General features: G+C 37.6%; 1 protein-coding gene across 2 annotated transcripts in view; it reads left to right on the top strand.

Moving 5' to 3' along the window:
* The window catches only part of banp (BTG3 associated nuclear protein), a 53,403-nt gene that overhangs the window by 6,367 nt on the left and 22,520 nt on the right, over positions 1-24,516 (top strand). Inside the window, exons 7-11 of one of the 2 annotated variants that reach the window (XM_084094100.1) lie at positions 3,940-4,179; positions 7,244-7,405; positions 11,149-11,276; positions 15,813-15,884; positions 17,656-17,700. In XM_084094100.1, coding sequence (XP_083950226.1) covers positions 3,940-4,179; positions 7,244-7,405; positions 11,149-11,276; positions 15,813-15,884; positions 17,656-17,700 — 647 coding nt within the window. Of the gene's footprint in view, positions 1-3,939; positions 4,180-7,243; positions 7,406-11,148; positions 11,277-15,812; positions 15,885-17,655; positions 17,707-24,516 lie in introns of both variants that reach the window. The other variant, XM_084094099.1, reaches the window with a different exon arrangement.

Here is a 24,516-nt window from a genome sequence, read left to right as displayed (position 1 = left end):
ACACACCAACAATTCGAATGTGTATTTTTTTTATTTGACGAATATTCGAAAATCACATTTTTATTTGACAGCTCTATTAGTCACATGGACTATTTTAACGATGTCTTTACTACCTTTCTCGGCCTTGAAAGTTTTGATAACATTGCAGTCTATGGGGGGGGGGGGGGGGGGGGTCTTACGGGTTTGGAATGACATGACTGTGACTAATTAATGGAAGAATTTTAATTTTTGGTGAACTATCCCTTTAACAAGAGTAGAATATTAAAAAAGAATTCTTAGAACAATTTGGTTTTTACTCAATACTGTTGTTAAAAGTTCATTTAATCTGTATCTCAACTCAAGCAGTGCTTTACTGTCAAATGTTAATTTCCAAGAAATAAACGTAATATTATTACTAACTGCACTTATTAATGTAAAACAATAGTAATTTAATGATTAAAATGCCTTTACGATGAAAAATCCCTCCAGCGCTACCAAATCAGGTGCTGGCGCCTCCATCTGTTGAACTTAGTTGCACCGGTGCTACGGCTCTCAAATGGTAGTCTGGAGCCCTGCATTTTATAGAGAATTTGATTGGACAAAAACCGGTGTAGTGCAGGATGAGTCATCGATCTTATGAGTCTGTTATCCAGAAGAGAAAGACTGTAAATTTGAAATCTACTAAAAGCTAATTTTGTCAACGTTAAGAAGTGCACTAGCACATAAACGTCCTCAAAGCTAACACACATGAAATAAAAGCCACCAAAAATTCCAATTTTGATTTTATGGCGTCTTTTAAAGGAACCAAGTGGGAACTATTTGTTCTGAGTTCAGCACAAACACGGCCTCACAAGAAGAGCAACCAATTTGAACAATTATTGAAAAGGTTTGAAGACATGGAAATCTTTGAAATGCATCTGCACAAATAAGATGATCACGTGTGTTTTCATGTGTTTTGTCTGTGTGTGGTGGGGTGACTTTAAAGCATGAAAATGTAGCGCAAAAAAACTTCAACTAAAGCAACATTTGATGATTAATAATATAAACGTGTTTTGACTAATCACTAGTACTCCCTCAACACATTAAAAAAGTGTTACATCAACAATGTGTCCTGTGTAAGCCGTCTGGCCATAAGTGATTCACGGATGTATCTTTGGTCTGGAGGAGGTCTGGGTTTAAAGGGTTTGTTTTGATTGCTTAACTTCTGCTTTTGCTTTTCTTATTATTTGACTGGGTTGTTTTAGAGTGGAGTCTGGGTTAGCTTGGTTAGTTCAAAGACGTTCCTCTGCAAATATTCACTCGTTCTCAGCTGTTTGTGATGATATTTAGTCGAAGAATGGTACATTTTGTTCTTTAAAGGCTTTGCTTTTGTTTGTGTTGTGTTATTTCCCTCTGGCTTTAACCTCATCCATGGTTTTGATATAGGGGAGTGGGGTAAAATGTGTCATCCCTTTAAACTAGGGAACTGTGCATCATTTTTGTTGTGACCATCTATTTAAAAAGTGGAAATTTTTTACAGCTGCCTGTGATTGAGAGATTCACATGGGGAAAAAAGTTTTGTGTGCATGGGGTAAAATAAATTATGTAGATTATTCTTTTCAATTATTTTCTGTTCCATCAATTACCGGTAATCGTGATTAATCGCATCTAACATAAACATTTTTGTTTACATAATATGTGTGCATATATATTATTATATTTTATATATATATATACATATATGCACACGTAAAAAAAAAAATTATGTTATATGCGATTAATCGCGCTTACCGGTAATTGATTGGACAGCACTAAATATAATATAATATAATATAATATAATATAATATAATATAATATAATATAATATAATATAATATAATTAATATAATATAAGAAATATAAGTGGCTATATTATAAAGCTGCCTGTGATGGAAAGATTTACATGGGAAAAAAATATTTTGTTAGGGTAGAAATGTGTATTTGCTTGGAAGTTAATAATAATTAAATTAGGCCTATATATGAATAATTAAATTAATATTAAAAATACAAAAAGTTGATAATTGTTTCACTACATCCATCTTGGGTTTATGGAAATGTAAATATATTATTAACATTATAATGCAAATATATAATCTACATTCATATTTTTTTATTTTGTAAATCGTAAATAAATGTAAATAGTCCACGCATTCCTTAACTTACCCTCTTGACCTGAAACAATTTACTCCCTAACATCATTTTACACTCACGCTTTGACAATCCATGATAAACTTAAACCGACCCGCCATAAATCCTGCCAGCTATAGCCAAAGCAATGTTTGGCATGTGCTACACATACAAATATTTAACAGAAATGCCAATTAAAATAGTTTCTGAGACAAAATATGCCACAATATTTTTTCTTGGAGCACTCACGATGAAAACTCATTCCTGGATATGTAATATTTCGATTCTTAGTGTGAAGAAGAAATGTTATGGTCTTAATGTTAAACTTCAATCAACATTTTTAACCATGCCAAATTCTTGTCCATATAAAGACAGCGGTGTAAACCAGTAATGCTGTTGTGAAGTGTTTGTTTGGTGAGCCAGCAGGGGACACTCTTGCATTTGCTTCGAGGCGTCGAGGGGCATGTTCTCACACCCTCCACAGATATTTGGGATTAGTGCTCGGCTAATGTTGAAAACAATGGCTGATGACATGTTCCCACTCCAATCCTGAATATGTTGTTATGACCTTGTGAGAGTCATGTATTTTGACATAGATGTTTCATTATATCTACCACAGTGGTCAGCAGGCTAGATCAAACTTTTGTTGCCAAATATCAAATAGTGTAATATAATATACTAATACTGACCCATTTGCAAGGGTGCACCTTCCTAAAATATAAAGGCAGCTAGTAGCTACATATTTTCATGTGTTAAGACATTTATACTGTGTGAGAAATATTGTAAGAGTAATATTATGAGGACGACATGTTTCCAGAGTTAAATAATTGGCATTTATATTCTAACTGCACTAAAACTAATGAAAATTAAAATATAACTAACAAAATTAAAAATATAATCTGGAAAAAGTCTATAATTTTGCGTATCCTTTTTACCCATTATTAGCAGTGTTATTTTACTTGTATTAATATATCTGCTTTTAAATTCTCTGCTTTTTTTCAGTTTTATTTTAGTTTTTAGTATTTTTATGATTTTTTTTATATATTTATTTTTAGCTTTAATTTATTTTTGTTTTAGTCTTAGTAATTTTAGTACTTCAACACTTTTATTTCAGTTATTGCCAAGGCAACAATCTGTCGTTTAAGTAAAAAAAATTTTTTTTACATTATTTTAGTTTACTGTAACAACAATGATTATTAGATTACAGTTAGATAATTAAAAAAACATTTTCAGTTAAAATGCTTAAATAATAAGCATTAATATTCTTCCAGAGCCGCTTTACAGACCATAATGCCATAAAACCCTCAGTTAGCAAGCTGAAGGCAAGGTACCATTTCACAAAAATTTTACCTTAAAAGGCACAAAAACTAGACATACTTATACACTAATACATTTTGATCAATAGAATAAAATAAGTGTTTATCAATTCAATTCTCAAATCAATTCTCAACTATTGTATGGGCCTTCTGGCGCACCCCCTTGTGGCCCCTGTTGGTCCCCGGACCCCAGTTTCATTAGCCCTCATCTACATTCCTTCACAAGCATCATGCCCAGATAAATACATTTTTTCTTTTCTTTAGTCATGTTTTATCCTATTTAAGGCCCCCAGTGAGCTGTTGGTCCACATTCAAAAATAGTCTGATTAGTATACATAGAGTTATTCACATTCAGCATCCTTTCATTTTGTCAAAAAGCTTCATAGTTACATGACTATAAATTACAGTGGCAAGTTACCTGTTAACAAGTGAATACTGTGTACGTTTGGCAAAACATTTTTGTAATGGCAACATGCGTCTTTCTCTTTCCTCCATAGAGGACTATCCAACAGGAACGTGGCTCGGTGACGAGAACAACCCTGAGATGCGCGTGCGCTGCCCGGTGTCTCCAGCAGACATGTTGCACATCAGCACCAACTGTCGCACGGCGGAGAAAATGGCCCTGACGCTGCTGGACTACCTGTTCCACCGCGAGGTGCAGGCCGTCTCCAACCTCTCCGGCCAGGGCAAGCACGGCAAGAAACAGCTGGACCCCCTCATGATCTACGGCATTCGGTGTAAGTCCAATAAAAGAGCAACTACGTGTGATTTACAGTCTGTTGACCGACTGATTAACAATTCTTTATGTTGTCATATGAGCAGCCAGTCAGTAAACGTGCTAATTTAGGTATTTTCTTATGGAATCTTACGTATTACACACTATGTGTAAGTTATGTAAGGGTTAATGCCCGACGAGGTGTCCATTATCAGGTATTAATGGACGACGGCGAGGCGCGGAGGACGGTTGCCTCCTCCGAAGTCCATTAATACCTGACAATGGACACCTCGAAGGGCATTAACCCGCTTATACCATGGTCACTTACGAAAGAAAGAAATATTTAATCAATTAATAATACTTTAATGTGTTTTAGAGTAAAAATCGTGAGGGTTTTTATTTATTAAGTCGAGCGCACTATTTAATATCTCCCGTATACAGGCGTTGCCAAGCAACGTGGCCACAGCGACCCGACCGCAGCAGTTGATCAGTGAGTTTGAGCCAGCGCAATCATTTAGAACTGTCATCAGGCAAATTGACGGGACGCCTTTCCTAGGTGTACATTATCACTTTTTAATGGACACCCTGCAGCCAATCAGAATCGAGTATTCACCCAGACCATGGTATAATATAAGCTATACCGGGTATGTGTTTGATTCAGTAAAAAGAACTGGCTCGTAAGTGTCGTTTGTTTGGGATTCAGATTACACTGATTGGCTGTGTCTGAAATCACATACTCTCTTGAGTTGATACTTATTTTGAATAACTAATTACTTCACGACCGCTAAAAAAGTATGATCTATATAGTATGAATGTAATCTGGACGTACTACATTCACCATGTTTGTCATTATCATGTGACCTACCATCGTCAGTTACATCGCTTCATCTAACATTCGTAAATCCTCTCCCGTGGCCTCATGGGACAGTAAAAGTGTACATCGTATACACACTTCAGAATCTCACCGGAAGTAGTCTGTCATCCGGGGACTTTTTGCCTACTCTTTTTACGAGTACTGTGAATTCAGACATACTTGTCATATACTGTTTTTCGTCTACTATAAAGTAGGGAAGCATGCGATTTCGGATGCAGACATTGCATTGTATGCTTTTGAATCACTGAAAAGAACCAGTTAATACGAGTCATTTATTTGGGAATCTGATTACACTGATTGCACTGCGTGGTTTTGATTCACTCAAAAGAACCACTTAATAAGAGTCATTAGTGCGAGTATCGGACCACACTTGTCAATGCTGTAAGGTTTTGATTCCTGGCTAATAATAAAATTAATTTGTTTAGGAATCAGACTACACTGGTTGTGCTGCATGTTTTTGATTCACTAAAAAGAACCAGTTCAAAAGAGTCATTTTTGGGGAACCTGATTACACCAATAGCACTGAATGGTTTTGATTCGCTAAAAGAACTGGCTCATAAGATTAATTTGTTTAGGATATGGACCACACTGGTTTTGCAGAATATTTTAAATTCAAAGAACAGTTTTTGTTTGTAATGAACCCGTTTTGAAGCCCATCTGTTCCAAACCCGGTCTGTGACAAATCAGGTCTTTGATCGTATCAGTTCAGTTGTGTGAGTCAGTTTAATTCAGTTTTGTCCAGTCTAATTCAAATCATTTCAGTACTCAAGTAGCTCATCTGCGGTTCTGCCTCATCCTCGACACCAGACAAGAATTTTCCCCACATGAGCTAATTAGTAAGGTCTCTAACCGCTCCTCTCATTCACAACAAATCTTCTGTCACACCAGTATGTTGGTCAATTCCAGCAACAAGCCGTAACATTGTAAAATTATTTATACAAGGAATGTTACGTGCAGTTTTGCACTAACAAACCCTATTTGACAGCGGCTAATGTGAATTAGGTTAGAGCTGTTTGTTTACATGTTTATTTCTCCTTCAAAGTGCAAAGAGTTTATTTGTTTACAGCATAATCGCATGGCTAAATATTACGTCAGTGTTTCCTCCCTTATTTCCTCACAGATTATATCATGGCTGCAATGTTCTGTATGTCAGTGTTTTGCTCAATTGCCCATTTTCTTTTGCTAACATTACTAGCTTATTTTTGAGCATGTGCGCTAATTGCTAAAAACAAGAATTAGACAAAATTCTGTATATTTAATAAGCAGCTTTGTTCACAACACATTACAAGCTTTTCAAACATGGTTTCTAACTGCTAGAATTTATTTGTTAAGCAGCAGCGTTTCATGTTTGTTTGCACACTTTACAATACTATGCTAACCACATATGCGCTAACGTTAGAACATGAATTCGAAAAACTACTGTTCTCAATGTTTTGGTCAATTGGCCATTTTTATTAGCAAACATTATTTTTAAGCATGTGTGTTAACTGCCAAGAACAAGATCTTGACAAAATTCTGTATATTTAATAAGCAATACCAACCAACCAAATTGTAATATTTGTTAAGCTGCAGCGTTTCGTTTTTTGTTTGCATACTTTACAATACCATGCTAAGTACGTGTGCGCTAACTGCTAGAACATGAATTAGAAAATCTTCTCTAGTAAGTAGCAACTATTCATTTGCATATGTTACCATATCATGTTTGCTAACTGCCAGACCATGGATCCTAAAATTACATCAGTGTTTCGTTCATTATTTCCTGACACATTTTATCATGATTGCAATGTTCTGAATATCAATGTTTTGATCAAATGGCCATTTTCATTTGCAAATGAAATGGGTTTGACATGACAAATGAATGTGACATTTTTTTAGATTTGTCAAACAGCGATGTTTCGTCTTTGTTTGCACACTTTACAATACCATGCTAAGTGCTTCATTTACATACAGTATGCAAGATATTTCTGATGTGCAAAACAAGAGCCACAATGACTTCCCCGATTGCTGCAACTTTAACATTTATATTAGATATCTTGCTCCAATTTCCGCGCCCCCACATGAACACAATGTATGGAAACACTGCTTTATCCAACAATGTTTTATGCGATACTCCATTTTTGGATGGAAACATAGCTAGTGTTTTGCCCCTTATTTCATGACTGATTTTGTCATGGTGTCAATGTTGTGAATGTCTCTGTCTATGTGCAACCAGGTCACCTGTTCTACAAGTTCACCATTACCGAGTCCGACTGGTACCGTATCAAGCAGAGCATTGATTCCAAGTGTCGAACCGCTTGGCGTCGGAAGCAGCGAGGACAGAGTTTGGCCGTTAAGAGTTTCTCACGACGGACCCCCGCCTCGCAGAACAGCTCAGGTATGGACCCCTGCACCCGTCCCCGCCAATTTTGTCTCTTGCGAAACTTACAAGCCCTGTTTCTCTTTGATTTTGATGCTAAGTGTCTAGGTCCAGCTGGTTTGTGTTCAATTGAACATAAACATATGCTGAGAGCGAGTGAGTGTGTGTGCGAGAGAAAATACGCAGTTGTCGTACCATGTGCTAGTTGGCCATCGAATTAGCTATGTGTATAACCTCGTGTCCATTTGTGCAAACGTCGTGTACATTACACGCACATGCACCCCCATGTGTTTATTTGCACACTTATGTTTGTGTGCGAGAGAAAAACTCTGACTGATGTGTCCTCAACTAACAGATGGTTCTAATCTCAGGACAACGCCTCACGTCCTGTCCCTTCCTCTCAGAGATTCACAGGCCTTCACCTTTGACCCATTTCGGACTAACACAAATATCCTGTATTGGTTCTCTCCACAATGGTCCATACACTTACGATTGCTTCACCTCCTTCTGTTGTCCATGTCCAGCTGGAATAGGCCTCCCTGCATTTGATTAAATGTTTAGATTATGAACAAGCCAACTGGTGCTCAGCCTTCTTTCAAACCAAAATCGAAGTGTTAGGAACATGTGGACTATGAAAGGAACAAAGTGTTTCCGTCCGACAGCAAAAATATCTAGTTTTTAATGTGCAGGCATGGAGAAAATAAGCTGCAAACCCTGCTGTAGCTTGCAAACTTCTGTATATATTTTGAAAAATGCTTTTGCTTTTTGCATTTTTAAAGGGTTGCTTCACCCAAAAATGAAAATTCTGTCATCATTTACTCAGCCTCATGTCGGTCCAAACCCGTAAGACTTTTGTTCATCTTCAGAACACAAATAAAGACATTTTTAATGAAATCTAAGAGATTTCTATTCCTCAATTGACAGTCTATGCAACTACCGCTTTGATGCTCCAAAAAGTTCATAAAGAGATTCGTAAAACTAATCCATATGAATCAAGCAGTTTAGTCCAAATTTTCTAAAGAGAAACTATCGCTTTATATGATGAACAGATTGAATTTAGGCTTTTATTCACATATAAACATTCATCAACGCACACATCTGATATGGAAAACGGAAGCTCAAGCATGTTCACTTGACGTGCGAGAACCAATGAGGTTCATTCTCGTGTTACGCAGCACGCTTGAGCCTCAGCAAGAACCAATGAGGTTCATTCTCGTGTAACGCAGCACGTTTGAGCTTCAGCAAGAACCAATGAGGTTCATTCTCGTGTAACGCAGCACGTTTGAGCTTCAGCAAGAACCAATGAGGTTCATTCTCGTGTTACGCAGCACGTTTGAGCTTCAGCAAGAACCAATGAGGTTCATTCTCGTGTAACGCAGCACGTTTGAGCTTCAGCAAGAACCAATGAGGTTCATTCTCGTGTTACGCAGCACGTTTGAGCTTCAGCAAGAACCAATGAGGTTCATTCTCGTGTTACGCAGCATGTTTGAGCTTCAGCAAGAACCAATGAGGTTCATTATTTACTAAGTAGCAACATTTTGGTCAGTTGACCATATTTGTTCATATATTACCCTGTTTTAAGCAAGCATGTGCACTAATCATTAGACCATGTATCTGACAAAGTTCTTTATTTGAATAAGCAGCAATGTTTTTGGCCATTTACATTTGAAAACATTACCATATTTTTTGCTAACTGCTAAAAACAAGAACTCTACAAAATTCTGTATATTTATTGGGCAGCTGCATTTTTTTGTTTGCCGACATTACCATACCATGTGTTAAAAGATGATAGCTAACTGCAAGAATATGAGTCTGAAAGAAATATTTATTATTTATTAAGCAGCAACGTTTGGTTAGAATTACTGTCTTTATTTGTTTGCACATTTTACAATACCATGCTGACTGCTAGAACATGACATTTTTTGAAAAACGTCTCTATATTCAAATTAGAGGCCGTGTTTTGGTCAAATGACCATTTTCGTTTCCAGACTTTACCAAATTTCTAAGCATGTATGTTAACCGCTAAGCCATGGATCTGATAAAATTCTGTATTTATTTTATTTAAACTATCGTTTCTGTCAAACAACAATATTCCCACTCTGTACAATAATTGTTGTTGTAGAATTATCAAAGCTGTTTTATAAAAAAAAAAAACATTTGTTAACATTACCAAACCATTTTTGTTAGCATGTTTGCTAACTGCCAGGCCACAAATCCCATAGAAATGTATTCGTAGATGCCACATTCGACCGCTCCTGAGTCACATGGAGTCACATGAGGAATGGTTAACATGATGCTGTTCATCACTCACACTAACAAATGCAGCCCATGGCTGTAAAAACCACCAAGCTATAAATTCCAGATAAAATGGGGTCACCTTTCAGAGGTGAGAATGTGCGGGTTTGTGTTTTTTTGTATAACTCAATATGCAATATCCAAATGCAGAATTATCACATTAAACTAAAAGCTGTGAAAATCATCTGCTAATGTCTAATGCAGATATAGATATTCATACATGTGAATAACTAGGTTGCAGATGAACAGTCAACTTGTTCTCGAGTGTTTATGAACCTGATTTGACCTTTTGAATATGGCGACCGTCTTACCCATTGGAAAACAAACACTAATGAGGCATCTATACATATTGACAAATCCAACAAAATTCTTTGTTTATTAAGCTGCAGCATTTTTTATCAAACAACCATCTTCAGATACATAATCATACCAAAAAATAATCATCAAACACAGTTGTTTTTGTTGTATTTGGGCATTGCTAAACTGCAATTTGATAGCAGCCAAGAATTAAAAACTGGCAAGCTAAAGGACAAATTGGTCTGGAGATCTTTCAGATGCATAAAATTTAATCCGGTTTACTTTTCAGCCGCAACCTAAGAAAGACCCAACATAGTCTCTGATCACATCTTGTCTGGGGAAACTAACAGAAGGGCAATGTCACATTTTGTGCTTTTTCCTCTAAGTAACGTTAGCCTGCTAATATGCCCTTCGCTATGATTTAAAATCTCTTAAACTTTGTAAATGAATACCCGCACCATTTTTCCAGAGACAATTTGACGACCTTTAATCAGAAATGTGGTGAGCGTGTGTTTTAAGCGTCTAGGCTGTTGTAGCGTGTCAGCAATACTCGTTGTTTAGACTAAGGGGTTGGGTTTACGTACAGTTTTAGGGCATGAGTGTGTTTGGGCTGCTAGGTCGAGAGCCCTTGTTGTGTATTTTGAGATCATTTACGCTGTATAAACATGCTCTAATCTGGCAGATGCACTGGATCACATCCAAGAGCAGTCGGAAGGGATTTTCCTCAAGTTCAGGGTGTGTGTATGTGAACTCTTTCGCATCTCTCCGTCTGTGAGAACCCTGTTTATCATGTGTTCTCTTCTACATTTGTTTGGGTTTGCACATTTCACATTTGTACAAATTCAGCAGAATATGTGTATGCCAAAAAGCGTTTGTCTGATAACACCGAAATACAAGATTCGCCATGACGTGGAACAGACTGTGATCTCTCTCTCTCTCTCTCTCTCTCTCTCTCTCTCTCTCTCTCTCTCTCTCTCTCTCTCTCTCTCTCTCTCTCTCTCTTATCTTCATCTCACTTAAGCGTGTGTGTGTGTTTGGCAGTTACAGTTGAACATCTTCTGTTATTGAAACCAGTTGTTTGACACAATTTGACCCAGTCTCTCTACTTTCTGGTTTGACCCACATAGTTGGACTGTGTTATAAACTTGTTTATGTGTGTCCTCGAACAGATGGAGTCTCGGCCGCTGAGACGTCGGCTCTCGAGACCTCTACCCAGCAGGCCTTGCACTACGCTCTGGCTGGAGCCACACAACAAGTGCAGATCCACCGTATTGGAGAAGACGGACAAGTGCAAGTTGTGAGTATAGTTATGTCGTAATCCAAAAGGCCAACCCACACGAAAATATATATTAAACATCCATCCATCCATCCATCCATCCATCCATCCATCCTTCCATCCATCCTTCCATCCATCCATCCATCCATCCATCCATCCATCCATCCTTCCATCCATGAAGTTCAGCTAAAATGCCATTATTAATACAATTAAGTTATTTTTTTCAATTATAATTAATATAGCATTGACAAGTATATGACTATGTACTTAATAATTATTTAATTTTATTATTTTATAATAATTATTTTAAGGCGAGACACGGCAGGCAAAAACATCGGGTTTTTTTTTCACTGCTCAATTTTGAGATTTTGGGTTATTTGTCTTCAATAACATGTATTCTTTCAGACTTGTGCTGAAAAAAAGTCCAAAATACACATTTAGGTCTTTATTTTACTACACTTTGTCTGTTTGAGTGTGCAGATTTCGCCTAAATTCATCAAAAGTTGGCGTTCTAAATCATCCCGCTGCTCCGCGATCACTGTCTGGTGCACCGTCATCACACACCGTTAGAAAGCTCTCTCTCTCCTTTGCAATGCTGTCGGATCCAAATACGGTAATTTCCTGTCTATCAGCAACAAATCATGAAAGTAAAACAGGTGATTTAACTCGAAATGCGCAATCTCATTGGCTGATGCCAATTTCTGACAACGTGATTCGTTCAGAATCATCACGTGACGCGCTCTGACATTTCCGCGGTAGTTCAAAATGTGGAAAGATATGCGTGTAAAATTCTCTCAGAGAAGCCGAAAACAGTTGTTATTAGCTAGAAGACACAAGGGATTACCAACGAAGACAAAAGATGATGAAATGCCATCACATAGTGCATGGGTCTTCACTATTTTTTCATGAGAGCCGCACTGTCAGTAGGAGAGCCGTACGTCGTCCTTTCAGTTTCGGTTCTCAATCGATCAAGTGTTTACATGTTCTCTCGATAAACCACCTCTTTCAATCCGATCGAAATTATTTGTAAGAGAGCTGACACTTTGAGTTTGTAATGTGTTATGTTATAGCCCTACTTATTTTTAATGTTTTTAAGAAATATCTGTAGTGACTGTCTGCGTGATATCGCCGTATTTTTACAGCCATGCGAGCCACAAATTAAAGCTTGGCGAGCCGCATAATGAGTAACCCTGACATAGTGTGTCGATGCGTTACGAACAAGCTGTAACATTTTGAACACATCTAAATGTAAGTCAAAAAGACACATTACATTTCAAAGCACTTAAAACCCACGAGCCAAATCCTGAAAACAGTCCCCTCAGTCAGCTGATGGTGAAGCTAACCAACCAGGCTCCCTTCAAACCAACTCAGCAGAACAAAACTAATTATGAATCATTCAAAATATCAATATTTAGAACATTGGAGAAAGCAAACAAAGTAGATTAAATTGTTATTTGACAGAGTATCTGCACACTGTCAGAGAAGAAGAGACGGATCCTGACTAAATACAGGCTCAGTGACCACCAACTGGGACAGACAGAGATGCACTTCCTCCTCCACTGGGAAAAAGTATCTTCACTAAGTGATTTACACCTTGGACAAATAGCCAAAAGAATAAAACTTCCTAAAGTTAGCACCAGACAAGAAGCTGGAAGTTCTCCTAGGAGAGGGTACAGCAGCTCCATTGACAGCTAAATATGTCTCTGCCTGAGGGACTGTGATATATTTAGTTTTTCCATTCCACCTGTGTGATGGACTGTTGATGTGTTGTTTTGGATGTTATGATCAGTGATGGATGAAGCAATAATGAGTTTTGGATGTTAAACAGTGTGATACATGGATTTTACTTGGACCTAAAGCATGTTTTGTCTGTAATTCATGGCTTTCAATAGAAATTAGTGGAATTTTGCCATAAAAATCTTTAAAGGCCGTTTTCTCAAAATGAGTTTTTTCTCACACTCCTAGTGACGATTTTCCGCTTCTGTAGCACCTACATACACCAAACTTTACAGTCATATTCCTAACTATATTGTGAAGGTTTGTCCAGAGGGATTTGTTGATATATCATTCTTGGCCTGATTTATATGACATTTTATGCCTAAAAATAGGGCGGAAATCAATTTTTTAAGGCTATTGGCAGTATTTTCTGATTTACAGGGTAACAAAAGGGGATATTCATAATCCCCTCTGGTAATGTCTTTTCATTGAATATATCAACAAAATGCAAAAATAATTTTGAACCTTGTTTTTTTCAATGTTCAGATTCGTCACTTCAAAATATATGCAAATTAACGCATATTTAATTAGATATAGCCTCATTAGCATATTTAAAAATAAAATTACAGAAAACTTGCAATGCATTTTTTTCTCCTATTCATGTGAGTAATCAACTGGTAAAGTTTGATGGTGATATCTGTAAGTTAACAATTTTATCCTATTCACCTGTAGTGTCTCGCCTTAATACCTTTACAATGTGAGCACAGTTTAAAGGGTTAGTTCCCCCAAAATGAAATGTCTGTCATTAATTACTCACCCTCATGTCATTTCAAACCTGTAAGACCTTCGTTCTAACGTCTCGGATTTTATCAAAAATATCTTAATTTGTGTTACGAAGATGAACAAAGGTCTTATGGGTTTGGAACGACATAAGGGTGAGTAATGACAGAAATTTTATCTTTGAGTGAACTATCCCTTTAAGGTACTTAGCCTTAAAAAAAAGGCTATATACCTTGAGTTGGGGCGGACTCTTTTGACTTAGGCCAGTAAAAATGCCATAGCAACCACCCAGATCACCCTAGCAACCTTGCAACCACTGCCAGGGTTGCCAAATTTTGCATGGACAACCACCACTTTTCTTCACAAAACACAAATATCTGGCTTAATTCACGCATTTGCAAGACCACACATCTTGTAACGTAATACATATATACCCGTTCATTTCAAACCTGTGTCAGCTGCGCAGACAAACAAATAAACACACTCAAACATCTTTTTGGAAGAAGGTCTGGGTCTCCCTGAACTCTGTGTGCTTGAGTGCAAATACTCTGTGGAAAAGCCAATCCCCTGCAAGCATTTAATGGAGCTTTAGCAGCAGAATTTCCGCTCTGCCCGATCATGCGGCCTCTTTCGAGAACCTAAACATGATCTCTGACTTTCACAGCTGCATGAGGTCATCTCCACCCCTACACACCATCTGAAATATAATCCGCATGCATTGTGACAGCACAATCAAAACTCTGAATACACAATGTACAATCAAGAGAGTTAAATCTGCGGAGGAGTTCTTGGCTTCTGCGGACTCAAGAACGGATCTGTCATCTGTTGTTTGTGTAACATCTCCCTGAACTGAACCATAATAGTTGTACTCTCAGAAGCAACCACTCAATGGTCAGTTTTTGTCAAGCCCTTTGGCTTCACAAATGTTCAGTTTTTGTCACTCGCACATAATCGATAATTTAAGCCTGTCAGATACGGCAAACAATGACACGCTCTTTTTAGGTTTTGAATGATCGCTTGTGTTGCTTGTTATAAACTTTCCTAAATTAGACTTTTTAATGCACTTTTTGGGAAAGCAGTGGCGGAAAAAAACTGATTAACAAAACCAATAATATCAAATGTTTGGGAACACATCACGTTAATTGTGGAAAAATGCATTGTTTCCATACCGCAATGATGAACTAGCAAGCAACATGAGACAGAAGTATTCCAGGGTTACCCATGATACATTTAGTGTTACAATAACTTAACTTTAAAGACAGCACTCATTTTGTCATGATTGTTATTAGAAAACATAATTACTTTGGGATTGTTGGAAAATTAGGTGTTTGCCACAGTTGTATAAAATCCAGCACCTAGCCATGCAGTCTGCATTTACAAACATTTGTGAAAAAAAAGAAGAAAAAAAAGGTCATTCTGAAGAGCTCAATGAATTCAAGCATGGCACTGTGATTGGATGCCACCCTTGCAATAAGTCAGTTCATGCAATTTCATCCCTGAGAGTCCCCAAGGATACATGGGTCAAAAACTAAAACTATATTATTCATTTATTACTTTTTGTGCAGGGGCCAGTGAAAATTATTCACTGATTCCATATTAAGAATCGAATCGAATTGAGATCTTGCGAATCGGAATCGAATTAGGAATCTGTATCGATGCACAGCCCTATTTGGGATGCACTGGAACTGAGATTGCAAGCCAGGCCTTCTTCTCCAATGTCAAGGCCTGACCTAAAAAATGCTCTACTGGATGAATGGGAAAAAATTCCTGCAGGGAACACTCAAAAGCCTTGTATAAAGCCTTCCCAGAAGAGTGGAAGCTGTAATAGCTCAGCTGCAAAGGGTGGGAACAACTCCATATTAATGTTTATGTATTTGCTAAAATGCGATGCGATTAAAGTTCCTGTTGGTGTAATGGTCAGGTGTCCCAAGTCCATAAAGTGTGTGTATATATATACACATAAATGCACACAGTTGAATAATATTGTCACACTTTTAACTGTCAAATATAATTATTTGACAACAGCTTGATTGGAAATGAAATTTGTTTCAATGTTCATAGATACCGCAGGGACACCTCCACATCGCCCAGGTGCCACAGGGGGAACAGGTGCAGATCACACAGGACAGCGAGGTACACATCATTTCCTTTAGGTTTCTTGTTTTTCCTTCACACATTCGTTCTTCTTCCTCTGAGTCACTCCACCCCTCATTTGTGGTTACTAAATGAAGGTCTCAGGGGATTGAACCATCAAACCTCAGCACCAATCCATAATTATTTCTGAGCTACCAATTTTAGTATGATCTTTGGCTTAGAAATCTCCCTAAGCCCTGATTTCAAAGGCTCTTGATTTGTACTCAGTGTCCTAGATTTGAACAGGATTATTTAAATGTATCCGCAAATATGTAAACAATGTTTTGATCAAATCCATCCATCACCCTGAGAGCAAGAGAAAAAAAATTGTAGAGTGTTTCCTGCCCTCGTTTACAAAAAATTGATGATGACCATAGACTTCAGTGCTCATGTTTTTGGTATATTCCCAGTGATATTGTTTGTTTTTGAGTCCAGAGCTTAGCAACAGCGTGCCACTTCATCCAACCTCCACTCACAAAGACCGTCTTTGTAATACATTTGGCCCGCCTCATCAAAACCATTTATCTGAGAAAGTTTGTAAAGGAAATGAGCCGTCGTAAGACCATTTCCCTTTATCCAGATATTTGTCAGGTGTGTGTGAGTCAGATGGAGAACATGATTGAAACTTTGCTGTGTAGTAATTTTATCACTGATTTAAAAAAATCTGTGTTGTGTTACTGATACTTTTCATGTATAAGATACAAAACAAGGTCTACATTTTTTTCTTTTTTCTCGGTTTTCCTTTTCAACAAATGGTCAGTAAAAAACTTCAAAGATGTTAATCATCAGCCTCTGGTGGTGAAACGAAATATTCATGAGCTGTTTCAGTTTGCAATATTTTCAACCCTGTTACCAAACTTTGGTTCCTTATTTTCTAGAAGAATTTTTTTTTAAACAAAATTATCAAAATTAATAGCGTAAAAATTAGCTCACAGTTGGGCCTAGCTAAACTGGGGCCAAATGGGGGGATGCGCCGCTGGCAAAACCAGCAATGCAAGTTTGAGAGTTGGCACCCCGCCAAATCTCGCAAAAATCACAACTTGCTTTACGGCACGACGTCACATACATCAACAACATATGAAGCAGCCTCTGTGGAAGACACTAGCACGCATTTCAGACGTGAATCATGTCTGAGAAAGAAAACGAAAACGAAGAAAGCGTGGTCGGAAGAGTGCAGAGACGGCTCTGCGTGAGTGGTATTTATGACAGTAACGTTAAATACAAGTACTCCACAGCGACTCTAGGGGTCGCTGTTTGAGAAAAACGGAAACTGCATAGTGTGCCTTTAATTTTATAATGATGGAAAATCACATGGTAACAGTTACGGAACAGCTAAATACTACAATTTTGATGCTTAAAATTAGTTTTTATTTTTAAAAAAAGTTTAATTACAAATTAGTTACATATAAATTCAACTGATTTTGTCAAAAATATGGCATGGTCTATTGAGTTGTTGGGCACAGTTGAGAAGGATAGACCAAAATGACTATTTTAAGCATGAGGATACATACATTTGATGCTACTTTCATGCTAGTTAATTTTATGTTAGATAAGCTGTATTTAATAATTATCACAACAAAAAGTTATTTGTTCACCCAGAACACGTTTTTACATTGTTTTTCTATGTAAATATGCACTACACTTTTACAGTGTCCGTTCTAAAAAAGCGGAAAAGACCCTAAATGCTTAAAAAAAACAAAAACATGGGACACTAATTTACCTCATTCAATTGCTGAACTTTGAATATGTTTATGTTTTTCCTCTCTTGCAGGGCAACCTACAGATCCACCAAGTGCATGTTGGGCAAGATGGCCAGGTAAATGTAGGTAGCCTCTTCCATTTATTGGTCCGTGTCCATGTGACAGTCTTTTTGTGTCCTCTCTCGTTCTTTGGTTTGTTCTGAGAATATAATGTTTGGGACAGTGTGCACTTCCTGTTTCTCAGCTCAGTTCCATCACATCAAAGAGGGTCTTTAGATCAAACAGGGCTAAAAAGCAACAGAGACTCATGTTGAAATGAGCTCATTTCACACACACAAACAAACTCAGCTTCAAAATTTTGGATCCATGTTTGTTATCTTCCTTGGGGTGGCAGTGGCTCAATGGGTAACACTGTCGCCTCTAGGGTTGTGCCGATAGACGATAGTATCGTGTATCGACGATAGACAGAGATATCGCCGATGGCAGATGCCTTTGACGATATCAATACGATAATTGGCTCGTTTTCCCATTAATGTATTAAATCATTATTATTATTATTATTATTATGAAGCTAGTATAGTTATTAAATTAATTAGGAACTACAATGATATTTGCCTTGCCTAAATTCATAACGACATCACCACATAACCACACTTGCGACATCACCGACGCGCGCGTATGAGGACTCCTCAAAGAAAATGTTTTTAAAACAGACTAAAAAAACTAAATCCCACAACGAAATTTAATTGCAAGGTGATCCATTCACAAATTGTCAAGAGTGCTTGTTTTAACAGACGCATCATTCTTATACAGAGCCAAGATGAAGACGCGGCATCGTTGTTCGTCAGTATTTTGTTTATATAGCACATTAACAAAATATTTAATGACACTAATAACACTAAAAACAATACAATTTCAAAATATTAATTATAATAATATCAATAAAATTATATAGGCCGCCTATAGGCCTAATAAAAGTCTTTAGTTCACGAAGCATATCTGTGAAACTCTGCCATCTGTGAAAATCACAAGCAACTTCAAACTTGTTTAACAAGAAATATTCTTCAAATTTTTTCACTGTCAATAATGTAAGTCCACAAGAGAAATATTAAGCCAGTAAATTGATAGTTGCTGTAGCCTACCGTTATATCCACCGTCGTCTCTGAGAGAACGCGCCGTTAATGCAGTGAAAGCTCAGTCCGTTTCTGATTTCATTTTCAGGGAATGAGCGCGTTTACATGCACGTTATTAACTCGATTATGCTGAATAAACAGACAATGCATGTGGTCATGTAAACGCATTAACCCGTTTTCCTTTATCAGAGTCAAGTCATAGGTTTAAGTAGCCTAACCGATCGACTTTTAGATTTTTGCCTCTGATTTCTCCCGGCATTTAAAACCCGCGTTATTTGGGCTTATTGAAGTGCGGTGCGCATAAGTGAAGTGCATCCAGACAGAGAGAGCACTGGTAGGAGGACATATATCGCAGACTCCAACACTTTTTTTTGACCCAAGAAATTAAAACGTGTTCTCATCTCGTGCAGAAGTAGCCTACAGGCAAAATGCTGCATCTGTAACGGCGAGAGGATAATGTGTGTCCGTAAATTTCCCGCTGACATGTTGAAATACTCTGAGTCAGATACAAGAATGATTAGGATCTTTTTTTACCTCACTATACCGGGAAATAACCTATTAATAAACACTCCACCTTTGCTAGCAAAATGGAAAAAAATTCTCATATTTAAAACGAAGTAATAAAACAAGCAAATTGATGAGTAAATAAGCAAGTTAATAATCAAATAAGTAAGCCCCGCCCCCCTCACGATAATATCGTGTATCGCCGATCTCACAGGCTGACGATAAGACGATATGAAAATGGAGCATATCGCCCAAGCCTAGTCGCCTCATAGAAAGAAGGTCCCCGGTTTGAGCCAGTCCTTTCTGTGTAGAGTTTGCATGTTCTCCCCATGTCAGCGTTGGTTTCCTCCACTTTCCCCCCACAGTCCAAAGACATGCAGGTTAGGTGGATTGGAAATGCCAAATTGGTGTATGTGAGTGTGAATGTGTTCCAGCACTCTCAGTTTTGTCAGGAAGCCAAATCAAATGTGTGAGTGTCAAGCAGACCCTACAAATGAGCGGGAATTACGCTCGGAAGATGGTTTGTTATCTTCCTTACTAACATGTGACACCACCTTGTATTGAGAGACTGGTGCGTCCATGAGTCCATTTTGAATTATTTTTTCATGTTTTTCCATTTTCCTTTTAGTAATTCTGTTGTTTTTGTCATTGTTATTATATTTCTTTTATGTCTGTATAGCTTTTTTCAGTTTTATTTCAGTTTTAGTTATTTAGTTATTTCAGTAAACATTGAAAACGAAAATATTTGTATGGTGTTGGAAACTTTTCCTTCATCAAAGCAGAGACCAGGAGACTTGATTATTTCTTCAGCAGGATTCTTTATTGAGAACACGAGCTGTCGTAGCTGCAGTCATCAAGTCTAACTAGGGCAGTAGACATTGTAGTTTATATACATTTCAAGGGGGAGGGATTTACATTGAGGTGGAGACACTCTGAACAAAGCATGTAAATTAAGTACATGAGTCAGCTCGTTACCGAAATTTCCCCAACCCTGATCTCATCAGCATAACCGTGTCATTCAAATGCATAGATGCTAATCCAATCAGCCTGACAGTATCACCCATACCTTCACATTATCAAAGCTTAACTTGGGACAATGACACTGTTCAGGAGGTGCATAAAGACGAAAGGTTAATGTCAGACACCTGGGTTGCTTGACTTAAAGGGTTAGTTCACCCAAAAATGAAAATTCTGTCAGTAATTACTCACCCTCATGTTGTTCCAACCCCGTAAGACCTTCGTTCATCTTCGGAACACAAATTAAGATATTTTTTATTAAATCTGAGAGCTGGATCACTCCTCCATAGGCTTCTAAAGACGTTATAACTTGCTGGCTGCTAGCACGTCTGTGTTGTACGTCACACGCATCACACACATGACCAGCGTCGGCCAATAGTGAGCCTACGTGGTGACGTGCAACACAGACGCGCTGCGCTAAAACACTACGTGAAAAAACTCGAGGCCCAGAGAAAAGGAAATGAATAGTGGAATAAAGTAATTTTTTGAAGGGTTTTTGCGCACAAAAAGTATTCTCGTCGCTTTATAAACTTAAGATTGAGCCACTGTAGTCACTTGGACTATATTAACGTCTTTAATACATTTTCTGGACCAGCAAGTTATAATGCCTTAGAAGCCTATGGAGGAGTGATCCAGCTCTCAGATGTAATCAAAAATATCTTAATTTGTGTCCTGAAGATGAACAAAGGTCTTATGGGGTTGGAACAACATGAGGGTGAGTAATTACTGACCGAATTTTCATTTTTGGGTGAACTAACCCTTTAATCTTCTTTGAATCTCATAATCTATGCCTCAAAATGTAAAACACAGTGTACAGAACTTTCTCAGTTTATATACTATTGTATTGGAACCTAAATTAAACATTTAATAAATTTGTAATACAACAATGGTTTTAGTTTTAGTAAACTATAATAACCCCAATCTTAGCAACCATATAACAACATTTAGCATTGTGGATGAACATAGTCTGCAAAAGCTGCACACTTTTTTTCAGAAAATGAAATTGTGATCCAATTGCTGTTTTATCAGCACAGTTTTTTTCTAGCCTGTTTCTCAGCTCTATCTTTTTACACACACTCATGCACCCATAACATACCTCATTATGATGATAGTTTTCATCTGTACAGTAGCAATGAGAAAATGTTTGCCTTGTTTTCCTTTCTTTAAATTATTCCTGGCATATTGCCCATAGTGTAAAAGGAGCCCAGATGATCATAGATATAAGGGGGCATTCAGTCCCCAGTGCCAAAGTTTGCACATAGACAAAGTACGTGTGGACAACATACTTTCTAATATGGATAAGACAATGTCTATCTGTGTCTAAACTCACTTAAAAGGAAGAGAAAAAAGAGCGAAAGAAAATGTCATTAACCCTAAGACAGGCCTGGTCCTTTCTTGTCCTTCACTGTCATTGCTCCTCCTTTTATGCTTCCGAAGCTCCTCCGTGAGAGATACGTTGCCACACAGCCTAATTAAGATGGTTTCATGGACTAGGGTTTGATGTATAGTAATCATAATGGTGTACCATGACTCCAATTTGGATTCGGGTCACAGTTCAGAAGAAGGATTTGAATCAGGACAAAAAGAGTACAGTTAAGCATACAGGACAGCGTCTGTTGTGCATATGGATCCATTTTTGGCGAGGTAATTAATATTTTTTGGCATTATTTCAGAATGTCTTGGAATTGTTCACCCAAAAAGGAAAATTCTGACATTGTTTATACAGCCTGATGTCTTTCCAAATCCGTTTGACTTTCTTTTGTAGATTTTTTGTTTTTTTTTTAAGTTTGGACGTCATTGACATCAAACCTGATGCAACACGTCTAACAGTAAACATTAGAGAATATTTACTTTCCTTCGTCAAAGCAGAGACCAGGAGACGCTGGGATCGTGTTCAAACAGAAGTTATTCTTTTATTGAGAACTCTCTGTGCGTAGCTGCAGGTCATCCAACAGTCTAGTCTAAGGAACGTTGCCTTGCAATTTATATACATTTAGGGAGAGGGATTTATATTGAGGTTGAACAAAGCATGTAAATGAAGTATACAGGTTTAGGAACCCGTCCTAGACTCCAGAGTGTTACCAATCCTAATCCAATCAGCATACCTATTCAAACGCATAGATGATAATCCAATCAGCCTAACTATTCAACGACTGGGGCTGGGGCTCGGGCTCCAAGAGCCATTAAAGACAAAAGGTGAGAGTCTCAGTAATCTGACTCATTTAACTTACAATAGAAAAAACAGGTCTGGCAGGAATCTCTTACTGGAAACTCAATAATCATCATTTATACCTCAAATGCTAAAATCAGTCTACTAGACTTTCTCAGTTTATATACTATTGTAGTGGAACCTAAATGAAACATTTAATACATTTGTAATACAACACTCACATAGAAACTTGGAAACTTTCATGGTGTTTTTCTTTCTATTTTGAGCTTTAAAGACAGTCTGTACTGACCTTCTCGTAAAAAGAGCAGTGTGAAGTTCCTTACTTACTAAGGGATTCGCCTGGTTAAGAAGAGTATCTGAATTGTATTCAAGTTTTTACATCCCCATCTGCCCGCCATGTTCTCTTTGCCGTAAAGGGGAAGAGCCCAAGATTTACAGGCTGTCGGTCTATAACAGCATGCCTTATCATTTATCCCCCTTCCACTATCTAAAACAAACACGCACAGTCAGTCGGCACATGAAAGTCTTTCATGAGAGAAAGTGAAGGAGTGTTAACGGTGTGCTAAATCAGTCAACGACCTCTTAGGATGCTCTTATCTGATGCCCCCTCTCCTGCCCTCTGATCTGACCCCCACATCTAATAGAGGCACAGATTGAAAGCTAAGGGAAGAGAGCGAAAAGAGGGTGAGAAGAAGGAGATTTTGTTTTTACTTGGTACAATTGGTTAGTTCCACATTGTGCTCGCAAATTCTTCAGACCAGACATTGCAGATGTTTATTACTGAAGCTTCTCGGTCCTTGTGTTTTCTATCAACAAGAGTTCTTTATTTACTTCTACTTCCACAGGGAGATGGTGCACATAGTTGGGGTTCTGTACGGTGCTGCAAGACACTTCCTTGACCAGTTTAGAAGTAGGAAGGGAGAGATGATTTAGCTCCTTTTGGTGCATTACTAGATGTTCAGATTGTGAAGCCCCTTCAGTGCTGAATTATTCAGGAGCTTTCTGCAAGCACAATAGAGAAATGCACAGCGCTGTAGCAGTGTGGTTCTATCTCAGTAGCTTGTGAGTCTATAGTCTCACAGAGGCTATTTGCAACCAAAACCCCTTCATTTAGAGAGGAACAGTCTGTCTGACTGACATGTAAAGTGAGCAACCAAAAAAAAAGTGATGTGAAGGCCAAGTATGGCAACCTATACTCGGAATTTGTCCTCATCCAAGTTAAATGCATTGATAATTTTAACAGTTTTATACAAGAAATGTTTCGGTTTTGCGCTGTGCATTTTTTTTTTTTTTGGTATGCACCGAGCACTTTTGTATTTTTATGGCTTCTGAATAAAGGCTAAATGATTAAAAATGCTTTTTTTCACTAAAATTTAACATTTTTAAACATAAAATGCACATAAATAGCAATTAAACTGCATAGTTTAGGCATAGCTAAGCATAGTTTAAGATTCTGACTCCAAATTAGATTTGGAAATGTGTATCTTGGTACCTTGAAGCAATTTTGTATCCCTGCTAGCTGATAAAAATGCAGCACCAAATGCTACACCAAATGAAAGTCAGGCCTGAAAGAGTCTGAAGTTGACATGTCAGGCCTCTCAAGCAAACAGAGCAATGTTTTGAAAGAAACCTGCTTCATTTACCTATAGACTTTCAGCACTATTTGCACATCTGAAAGAGTGCACTGCAAATTCAGACTGCACCAGAAACAGACCCAGTAAAGACTTATTCTAAGTCTGCAAATTCAAACAAATGTAAAAAGAGTAAGGAAAGACTACTGTGATCTGTTTCTAATCTGCTTTTTTGGATTTGTTGTTTTATTGAATTTGGACAAGACAAAAATGAGCTCAGGAGTTTAAATATCATTCATAAGCTGCATCTGTGTGTTCAATTGATGTAACTTTTTCCCTCTGTAAATGTGTGTATATTTATATTGGTATGTATGAAATTATACCCATTTGCAATCCAGAACTTCAAGTTTCCTCTATCTCAGTATTGAAACCAGATGTGTGCAGAGCTCACATCCATTAAGTACCTGCTGTAGGATCTTAATTCTCTAGGATTCAAGGTTGTTGTCACAACCTTGGGGCTTTAGTCCCAATTCAGAC

The sequence above is a fragment of the Abramis brama genome, assembly GCF_963993115.1.
Source record: "Abramis brama genome assembly, chromosome: 20".
Lineage (NCBI taxonomy): Eukaryota > Metazoa > Chordata > Actinopteri > Cypriniformes > Leuciscidae > Abramis > Abramis brama.
This window is presented reverse-complemented; position numbering and strand designations above follow the sequence as displayed.